General features: G+C 40.7%; 2 protein-coding genes across 6 annotated transcripts; one reads left to right on the top strand and one right to left on the bottom strand.

Annotated features, from left to right (window-relative positions):
• Nucleotides 1-200: 200 nt before the first annotated feature.
• Nucleotides 201-7638, top strand: lin9 (lin-9 DREAM MuvB core complex component). 5 transcript variants are annotated; one of them, XM_030771743.1, is made up of 15 exons: nt 201-252; nt 1670-1702; nt 2007-2098; nt 2425-2532; nt 3110-3240; nt 3525-3650; nt 4045-4202; nt 4424-4557; nt 4782-4907; nt 5198-5299; nt 5408-5488; nt 5712-5837; nt 6138-6320; nt 6839-6936; nt 7308-7638. In XM_030771743.1, exons 1-15 carry the CDS (start codon nt 222-224, stop codon nt 7411-7413), a joined length of 1635 nt encoding a protein of 544 aa, XP_030627603.1. In that variant the 5' UTR covers nt 201-221; the 3' UTR covers nt 7414-7638. The 5 variants fall into 5 exon arrangements, with proteins under 5 accessions (XP_030627603.1, XP_030627605.1, XP_030627608.1 ...); XM_030771745.1 differs by having other exon boundaries at nt 1670-1706; nt 2014-2098; XM_030771748.1 differs by lacking the exon at nt 2425-2532.
• Nucleotides 7639-8684: 1046 nt separating this feature from the next.
• mixl1 (Mix paired-like homeobox) lies at nt 8685-9926 on the bottom strand. The gene is made up of 3 exons (XM_030772183.1): nt 9827-9926; nt 9498-9718; nt 8685-9374 (listed from the first exon to the last, which is right to left on the bottom strand). The coding sequence occupies exons 1-3, from the start codon at nt 9924-9926 to the stop codon at nt 8685-8687; spliced, it is 1011 nt and encodes a 336-aa protein (XP_030628043.1).

The following is a 9926-nucleotide window of genomic DNA, read 5'->3' as shown; positions in this document are numbered from 1 at the left end:
ACTTTTTGGCGGCAAAGTAACTTATTGAGTGGGTTCGTTGATCTATTTTAACACTTAGAAAAGATACTCAAAAGAACTGTTAATATGATACGACAAATAGCCAGTTTTCGTGAAATAATGCTGTTCTCCATGAAGGTGTTTGAACAGCCCTCTCTGCCCGTCTCTGTCCCACAATGCTCAGTGTCACACGGTCTTTGAAAAAGCGGCGCGGCTAGTTCAAGATGGCGGAGCTGGACCAGCTGTTAGATGAGAGTGAGTATAAAAACTAACTCGGGTTAGAAAAATGGAAGCGTATTTGGACGGAACCCATACTCACCAGTTTCGGGAGTCACACCATACTTTTTGTTTTCTTTAAATGAGCACATTTGTAAAGGTTTTTGACTTTATTAATGTGTTTTATACGCAAAGTAATGTCACTGTTAGCTAGCTAGCAAACTTGCTAGCTAGCTTTTAGGAGCCACCTAAGCCACCTAGCCAAGAGCTAGACAGCTAGCTACCAACTCTAAATAATATCGAAATGGTGACCACAGCTTGATTTGTCCCTACATTGCTAGTGGGACGCAAGCTAACAAGCTAACAAACCGGATCAACAACACCACAACTTATTTTCTTCACAGGTGTTTATTATTTGTGGGGGGATAATATAATTTGGCGGTCGTAAAATTACTATGGCTAGTAGGAGTATGTATCCTGATATGTCAGTGGCCCACATCGTTGACAGTTGCAGGCTAGTGGATTTATCTTTCTTGTTGACTGCAACCATGCTTACAACAGGAGCACTTTACCAGCAGTTCAACTCACGAGACAGTCTCTAAGCCCACGGGGGGTTGTCAAATCTGAACTGTTTTTTTCTCTCTACTAGTCAGAAGTAGTCAGTTTTTAGATCCCTTGTCGATTTGACAGGTTGTGTATCTTGTACGTGAATTGCTTTGTTGTCATTAACGATATTAGGCTAACTAGCTGGTGGTTCCTGGGGGGGTCTGTATATATAAGGCAGTTTATACCACTGAACAGATTAAGCTAATTTTTCTACAGATATTATCCAACAGTGTTACTTTAAAAATGTCCAGCATTTATTATGTGGGCCTTCTTCGACTAGTTAGCTGCTTAGTTTTTTGTTCTGTCCGTTGAGGTATAGCAAGTAAGCGCGTGTTAGAATCAGACATTTGACGCTACATTTGTCAAGCTTGTTTATTTTCTGCTGACTACGTTTCGTTTCACACATGTCTGCAGTGATTCGTAACAGGATGTAATAGAGCCCTTAACATTATAGCTTACAACCTGGTTAAATGTTATCAGTTAACACGCTGTGGAATATTTTACAGACTATAAACCAAGTTCTTATGATATCCGACCCCTGTGGAAATGCTTGGTGCAAAGGGTCGTGTAACGTACGCTCTTGCAGGGAATAGTGTGTATAGTTGTCTGTAAGCTCGAATAGTACGTATGAAGACATAGCAGCGAATGGGATCAGAACATGTTTACACTGGGGTGAATTGAATCAGACATATAAATTATATTGGACACGTGAATCGTGCCTTTGTACTTCTAGACAAAATCCTGACGAATTGCCATATACCATTTTACTTTTGTTATTGTAACTAAGTATACAGTTCACTGGAGTAATATTCCATATTTCTGATGCCACTGTTTTCTGCTCTGTTTTCAGGCTCCTCAGCAAAAGCCCTTGTCAGCCTGAGAGGTGAGTTGTTTTGAATGATATGCATATTATAGCACATCCAGGGGGCCAGAACACTGTGTATTGTGGATACTCTGTTGGAGTTCTTGTTTTTAATCATGCTTTTAAAGCAGCTTAGTGTAGTGAGGTTAAGTGAGACCTACTCCATGATTAGGTCAAGACATGTAATGGTGTGATTTTTTTTCTCTCTCTCTTTTTTTTTTTTAAACACCATTTTGTGATTGTGACTGATTGTGACTGTGATTGTGTAGGATGGACTTACACGTGTGGTAACTTGATGTTGACTTCAATGTTACTGTTCCCACAGAGGGAAGCTTGTCAAACACTTTAAATGAGAAAAACACATTACCAAAATCTCAGAACACCAGAGGAAGAAGCAGCTATACATCAATGGAAACGGTGAGATTTCCAAGCCCTTCCTGAAGAGCGTTGAGCTGTTTTTCAAAAGTGTTAGATCTGTTATATCTCAGGGATTCTTTTATTGAAAGTGTTTGAGACAAAAATTACCACATTTCCACCTGCACTCAGAGTAGAATGTGATGCTGTGCAGTTGTTGGACACTAAAATATTGCTTTCTTAGCCCACGTGCTTTACTAATTGTTTTAAATATGAATAAGTTGACAAGATACACAGCATGATGAACTTAAGCACAGTAGAATTCATGTGTTTTGTTTTATTTTTAGCATGTTTCCTCAGTATCTACCTCTGTTGGTTTTGTTTCCCAGCCAACAAGGAGCTCTAAGAGGAGTCGTCTGTCCTGTGAGGAGGAGGAGAGGCCGCTCACCTCCTCCAGATCACCTAGGAGGAGTCAGAGAGTCACCACAGTGCCTCAGGTTAGATTGCCAACCCTATGCAGAGCTCTTAACCGGCAATACCCTCTCTGTGTTCTTAACTAAAGGCCTTTAAACAGGGCCACTCCACCCACAGCCCTGGAAAAAAGGGTACTGCATATTCTTGCCTCCCTTCACAGAGGAGTCTTATGTTATGACACAAAGGCCAGTCGGTTTGTGTTAGCAGTTCAAATAACTCCCATTGGCTACGGAATATAAAAAGAGGTTAGTGGAATATTTGACCTAAAAAGTCAGCTAGGGCTTGTCACAGTACAGTGACATTTATTTACCAGTCCAATGACATTGACATAGGGAAGGCTGCTGACTGACACTGCAACAGGCAGACCTTCCATTGTGATATAAAGCATGCCTCTCTTGAGGGAGCTGCACATTTTGTTACTGTCACAGATTTTACTCTCAACATTTATATGCCCCCATTCAGTTTACACATCTGCTCTTTTTAAAAAAAACAGACAAATAAAAAAACACTTCAGATGAATCAAGCACGCAATGATGAGTTCACCTTATGTGTATAGACTGAAATAGGCCACAAATAGACCATCGTTGTTATCTTTTGTAGAAGCTTGCAAATGTCTCGACTCCAGACAAGAGGGTTTCCCAGAGGATCGGACTGAGATTACGAAATCTTCTCAAACTGCCCAAAGCTCATAAATGGTGCATCTACGAGTGGTTCTATTCTAATATCGACAGGTAAGCAGTGTCATCGTTGCATTAGGAGTGAAGGTGTGCAACTCAGCTTAGACTCAGAATAATGCTCAGTTAGCAATGATTGGGGCTGTGTTAATGCTGCGTGGAGTAGAGCCCTTTCTTTTCTTGATGTAATGTACATTGGAATAAGTAATTTTCTGAATGCGTTTTAGAAAATGAATGGCACTTAACCTGTGATAAGCTGTGGGTAGAAAAAGTTTTTTTTTCCTCTGTTTATCAGCCACTCAGTCAGTGCTTTTTTTTGTCCTCACCGTATCTCCACACAGGCCTTTATTTGAAGGAGACAATGACTTCTGCTTGTGTCTGAAGGAGTCATTTCCCAATCTGAAGACAAGAAAACTTACCAGAGTGGAATGGGGAACCATCAGAAGGCTAATGGGAAAACCCAGAAGGTAGAAAACCACCTGATATCATTCAGGTTACTTAATAGCATCCACAAACCCAAGCTCTATGGGCAATAATCTAAAGTAGGTCAACAGATTAATACTATCAAGTCATGCACAACTCACTGTCCTCCCTTCAAACGTCATTTAAACTTTCATAATTGGATTAATGTGTTATCCCAAAACAAGTCATTTTTCAGGAGGTGTTTTTGTTCTTTGGAATATAGGAATTACTCACCTGTATTTACAAGGTGCTTGCATTTTAAACGTTACTTCAAAATAAGACACTGTTTTCACAGGCTCTTAGTCCAAAAGCAACTATGAAAAAAACCATTCACAGATCTGAATGTATCAGGTGAGGGGACTGCTTTTGCGAAATGCCTGTGTTTTCTGTCTCTGTCAGGTGTTCATCTGCGTTCTTTGCGGAGGAACGGGCAGCACTGAAGCAGAAGAGGCAGAAGATGCGTTTGCTTCAGCAGAGGAAGGTCACAGACATGTCCATCTGTAAAGACCTGCCAGATGAGATCCCGCTGCCTTTAGTCATCGGCACCAAAGTCACTGGTGAGACTGCTGTGCTGAGCTTTGCTTAAGAACTGCATACATTAATTAACAGTGTTACCCGGACGGTATTTTCCTTCAATGAAACATAGGAAGGAAATAGAAAAGGAGAACTGTACTTTGATTGGCTCATGGCATAGTATAATTAATGAAAAGCGGATTAAACTCTCCATGCCTTTTAGTCATTGCATGTCTAAGGATTGTTTGTGCTGTGTTTATTTCAGCTCGACTTAGGGGGGTCCATGATGGCCTGTTTACAGGACAGATTGATGCTGTGGACACCAGTGCAGCAACGTATCGTGTGACCTTTGACAGGAATGGTTTGGGCACACACACTGTGCCTGACTACGAAGTGTTGGTAGGAATATTTTTATTTCTTTGCCAAAGCATGAATGTCACAAATTCTTTGCTATCTCGCATCTCGCTAGTCATTATGTGTGCCTCTCGGTTATTTGCTGATATTTAAATACATTTTACTTACTGTCCCTGTAGACGTTTACTGTCCTTCAAAAAAATTAAAAATTAATTTCAGTGAACAGAATTATATGAATTCAGTGGAACTTCTGAAATTTTTGTCTTCAGAGTAATGAACCTCACGAGACGATGCCGATATCGGCCTTTGCTCAGAAGCAGCGGCCATCTCGCTACCAGAACTTTCTGACCCCTCCTCGTGGCTCCTACCCAGGCTCAACCCAGTCCATTCTTATGGTAAACAGAGAATATACTGCTTGAGAAATGCTGTACCACAGCAGTGCCATTCCTCACCTCAAATGCAACGTAAAGACTTTCTGCAGTTGTATTACAATCATTCAAAAGACTCACGTTTTCCTGTGAAGTTTCTCATTGTAATACGCAGTATACGTTTGAGCAGAATATTTCTGTCTTTGCATAATGTTGAATGAGATCTGAAGGTTTTTGGTGTAATTTTCCATTATTGTAGAGCAGATATCTTAGCTGAAGAAAATGCATTTTGACCTTGCTTACCCTTTTCTCCATAGGACAATGACCCCCTGTTTAGTGAGACCCCATGGAAGAGTAAACTGTCTGGTACAGATGGAGAGACACTGGGTGGCTTCCCTGTCAAATTCCTTGTGCAAGTAGTGAGTATATTGCTCTTCTTGTTGTGTGTTCATCTGAACTGATTCACCCATCACCTCTAATTTGTTTTGGTTGTGTGTATGTGTGTGTGTGTTTTCCCCATCCCACAGACAAGGTTGTCCAAAATCCTCATGATTAAGAAGGAACATATCAAGAATTTAAAAGAGATGAACACAGAAGCTGAAAAACTGGTAGGAGTTTATAGTGCTTTGTGAAACATTATTGTAGGTGTGTTTGTAGTCTTTCTGTGCTGTTATACAGTTCTCATGAATTTCTTTTTCTTTTTTTGACTTTGTACATATTCATTTCAGAATTACCAGCTTACTTTACTGAAGTGTGTCTTTAAAATGCTCAGTGTGTTTGATTTGTGGCTGAACTGTGCGGCATTTCCCTGTTTTTTCACTCTTTATACAGAAGTCCTATTCCTTGCCTATTGGACTGGATTTTCAGAAGAGGTATGCCACCAAAGTACTTGACCTGGAGCAGCTCAATAAGGACTTGAATAAAGTCCTACACGAAGTGCAGCAGTTCTGTTATGATGTGAGTGGATCCGTGTCTTGTTTTGTATTGTGTTGTCTTCCCTGTTAAGTAAATTTCAGTTAACCTCGTTAGCCCATGTCCATCTTAAGTGGTCAGAGAACTACTGCTCTCTGAACTCGAAATCAAATTATGCATGACCTGTGTATCTAGTTGTGTGTTGTTATCATACACCATGGTGGAATGTGATGACTTTGCCTCTCTGACGGCACACCAGCCAAGTGAGAGATGTCTTTCTTTACTGTGCTCAATTGTATTGTGTTGAATGCTAGACTGTGGCTTTTATTTATTGTGTTGGTGTAGCTGGCTCCAGACCAGGGCATGCAGCCAGCTGATCAGCCCAGCGAACTGCGCAAACGCTGCGAACAGGAGGCCCAGGAGGTGATGAGGATGTCCAACGAGTTACCTGACGGCGAGCAGCGTGTCCAGAGCCCTAGCCTGACCCATCTCATTTCCCGCCTCACTGCACTGCTCCTGCAGATAAGGGTAAGAAAGAAAAAAAATACAGTTCTCACTCGCTCGCTCTCTCTTTCTCTTTCCAGAGCAGATTCTGAGCAACTTACAAAGCTTATCATCTGCACTGAGGGGCTTAAGCAGAGAGGAAGTCAGTCACACAAATAGATCAATGCAGATATGGAACATCCTTGTGTGCACTGCATATCCAGTTCACTTGTTTAAACAGAGCATGACAGATAATATCTCTGAAAACTCAGAATATGCTCAGAATATAGTGCACCACAGCCTGTGTTCCTACAGCACAACCACATCAAAACATGATAACCACAAACAGAAGACAACCAGGCCTGGTTATGAAACATGACTTAAATTCACGCCTAATTAGTTACACCAAGATCCTGTGCTATTAGTCAAGTCAGTAGATTTATCATGGCAGTCCAACAGGTTTTGGACCCAAGAAATTGACTTCGGGAACACTCATGGAGTATTTCTTGGGGTTTTTTTAAGGTTTTTTTGTAAGTTTATTTACCTCTTTCCTTTTCTCACAGTGTTTGGCAGAAGGAGGTGACTTGAATTCATTTGAATTCAAGTCATTGACGGACTCTCTGAATGATATTAAGAATTCAATAGATAAATCCAACCTCAGGTAAGGACCTGTACAATTACTCATTAAATTTCTTACCTGTGTTCATTAAGAGTTTTTTAAATATTCTAATTACCTTGTTTCCCAGAACTTAATAATGAGAATGGCTTGCAACTTCTCCGCTACTGCTGCTCAGCTTACTGGCTGAATGCATTGTTCTTTTTCTAGTTTGTAGCAGGTCCCAAATATAAACTCTTACTTGAAAGACAGGCATTGTTTTTTTACATGATTCTTACAGTAGGCTAAAGTAAATAAAGCCATATAGCATTTAAACATGGACTTGTAGATTCCAGCTATCCTCATACACCCTGCTGATTCCAATGACAGATGATTTACTGTCAATATTTTCCCTGTTTTTTTTTTCTCTCCCACAGTGCTTTCCAGGATAATGTAGAGATTCATATAGCGCACATACAGAGTGGTTTGAGCCAACTGGGAAACCTGCATGCCTTTTCTGCCAACAACACAAACAGAACATGACTGTCCTCTGACACTGACTCAGAAAGCAGCAGGCTCCAAGCCACCTCTACAACCCCCCATCCCCTCACACAGTGGGAGTATATGTATATATGTTCTCTGTTTGAATTGTTTGGAGAGAACTGTCGTGTCTGTGCGTTTGTTCACTGACTGACTACAATGGCCGTCCCTCAATTATTACCCCTTTGGTCACAAGCATTCAGAACAACCGCGCTGTAAGCTATTGGCTTTTTTTCCAGATCTGACAAAGCAGTTCCACTTGTGGGACATACAGAGCTGTACCTGATGTTTCTACACATTTACTTTGAAGAGACATGTAATTAATAAGTAATTGAATAATTGGGAAAAGTATGTAGAATTACATGAGTAACCGACCAAACACCAGAAAAAGTACACAGCATATTTAACCTTTAACTGCTACGTCTGATTACACAGCAGAGTTTGTGCCAAACTACACTCCTTCTCCTTGTCATTCCCCCTGTATTTATTTTATTTTTCTGTGGAAGCAAATGTGGGCGTGATGAGAAATAATTGTGGTCTCTTAGAAAGGGAATTGCAGCTGTCAGTGGATGCTTTGTGTGTTACTGTTTCCCCAGTGTCTGTACGATGGAGGCTGAATTAAAGTCCTTTTTAAAATGTGTACATTGTAGATACCTGTACAGTCGACTTAAAATGAATTACATTGACGACATTAGAGGTCAGTGTTTTAATTGTATGACTATTGAGAAGAGATTTTCTTATTTTTGTAAAGCCGAGAATGTGTTTGTATGAATCTGAGGAGAGAGAATAGTATGAAGTTAAATGGATGCAACATATTCGTTGCGCCTGCTGTTAAAAACATGAGGTAAATGTTTCCTCCTTATATTTTCACCTTGGTAGAGGAGTGCCGAGCAAACCTGCCTGAGACCTCGCTTTGGTTACATCACTGGTGTAAGTTGTTAATTTTATGCGTTAGGCTGAAGCATTACTCTTTTAAGTACAGTTTCACCAGTTGTTTTAACTGGTTTATGTAAGCATGTCGGTGCATTTGTATATATTTTACTGTTTATTTCTATTAAATGTGTATTTGAGCAAGTTGTGACTACACTTTTTTCAGTAATCCCACATACAAAAACACTCTGTAGGATGATCAGTGTTATTTATTTCTCTGGTGGATAATTAAAAACATCAGTCAACCTCAGTAACTACAATCATTTAAATACAAAATAAATATTTTTTCCCTTCAATCATTCATCAATGAACCACTTTACAAAAGAAGGATTTGCGTGCCCAAACTATATAAAATCGTTAAATCCAGAAATGGCTTCACTCTCCCAGTCTGAATCTGAGTCTGACATTTGTCCACCTTGGCTTCCCCTAATAGGTGAGAAGCGGCCGTGAAACTCGGGGAGAGTTTTCACCGGGATGTATTGAATTTGACTGCAGACCTGTTTTGGCGACGACCGGTTGAAGTTACTTTGTGTCGGGATTGGGGGAATTATGACTTTCATTTCAGGGCCAATGGTTTTATTGGGAGGAAAGTTATCGTAGTCCACTAAAACTTGTTTTGCCGCAGATCTTGTATCTTGGGGCTTGATGTAATGTCCACTGTCACTGTGATATGAATGAGCGTCGTAGCGAGGCACGACAACACTCAGGTTATCTCGTTTTGATTTCTCGGCTTTGATTCTGCTCTCGGCGATTGCATCAAGGAGGCCCGGCAAAGGAGCTGCGTGGTAGTTTCCATTTTTGGACGAGACCGTTGTCTTGCAGTGTGATTCCTCTGCCGTGACAAGCATGGTTGGTTTTAAATTTTCTCCCATCGCGAAGTTTTGCATCCCTTGCATATCCTGGCCTGTGTGGTTTTGAATGTGGTTCAGAGGTCCTATAAGAGCACAAGAGGCAGGACCATTGCCACTGGGTTTCGAGGGAAAATGGTTCCCAACCTGACGTCTTGATTTGGCACGACGATTCTGAAACCACACCTTGAAACACAACATGATAGGGAATAAGTGATCTGTAAAATCATCCACACCAAGTAATCATAATTTGAAATCATGAATAAACAGAGAACCATAGATATAATTACTGAAATTAAATTAGTTTACCTGTATTCTAGATTCCGGTAGGCCGGTTAATACCTCCAGTCTCTCTCTGAGGTAAATGTCAGGATATTTGGTGTCCGAAAAAACCTTCTCCAGGACCTCGACTTGTTGCTGGGTGAAGTTTGTCCTCTTCCTACGATGCGTTAGCAAAGTTATGCTGTCCGCCCGTGGGCCCACTGTATTGGTTGGGTGGAAGGGTCTTATCCTTTCGTGACCTCCAAAGTCTGGAAAAATAAAGAGGCATAAATAAATTGCTATTTTGTACACTTTTAAACTGCAAAACAGAATTAAATGCCTAATCAGTAAGCATGGAGAATTTTGCTGTCACCAACCTGAGTGTTGCTTGTCAACCATTCTTTGGATGCTGCCTCCTGCAAAGACCTGGAACTGGGTCAGGTCTCCAACTGCTAGTTTTTCATGAACCACAGACAT

This window comes from Chanos chanos, chromosome 4 (assembly GCF_902362185.1).
Source record: "Chanos chanos chromosome 4, fChaCha1.1, whole genome shotgun sequence".
Taxonomy (NCBI): Eukaryota; Metazoa; Chordata; class Actinopteri; order Gonorynchiformes; family Chanidae; genus Chanos; species Chanos chanos.
The sequence above is the reverse complement of the archived record's forward strand: the minus strand, read 5'-3'. Positions and strand labels throughout refer to the sequence as shown.

Coding starts and splice junctions, on each gene's coding strand:
- lin9 (XM_030771743.1), top strand. CDS start 222: ATGGCGGAGCTGGACCAGCTGTTAGATGAGA. Junction 253..1,669: donor GGACCAGCTGTTAGATGAGA/GTGAGTATAAAA, acceptor CTCTGTTTTCAG/GCTCCTCAGCAAAAGCCCTT. Junction 4,203..4,423: donor CATCGGCACCAAAGTCACTG/GTGAGACTGCTG, acceptor TGTTTATTTCAG/CTCGACTTAGGGGGGTCCAT.
- mixl1 (XM_030772183.1), bottom strand. CDS start 9,926: ATGTCTGTGGTTCATGAAAAACTAGCAGTTGGAGACCTGACCCAGTTC. Junction 9,719..9,826: donor GGTTGACAAGCAACACTCAG/GTTGGTGACAGC, acceptor TTATTTTTCCAG/ACTTTGGAGGTCACGAAAGG. Junction 9,375..9,497: donor TACCGGAATCTAGAATACAG/GTAAACTAATTT, acceptor TTGTGTTTCAAG/GTGTGGTTTCAGAATCGTCG.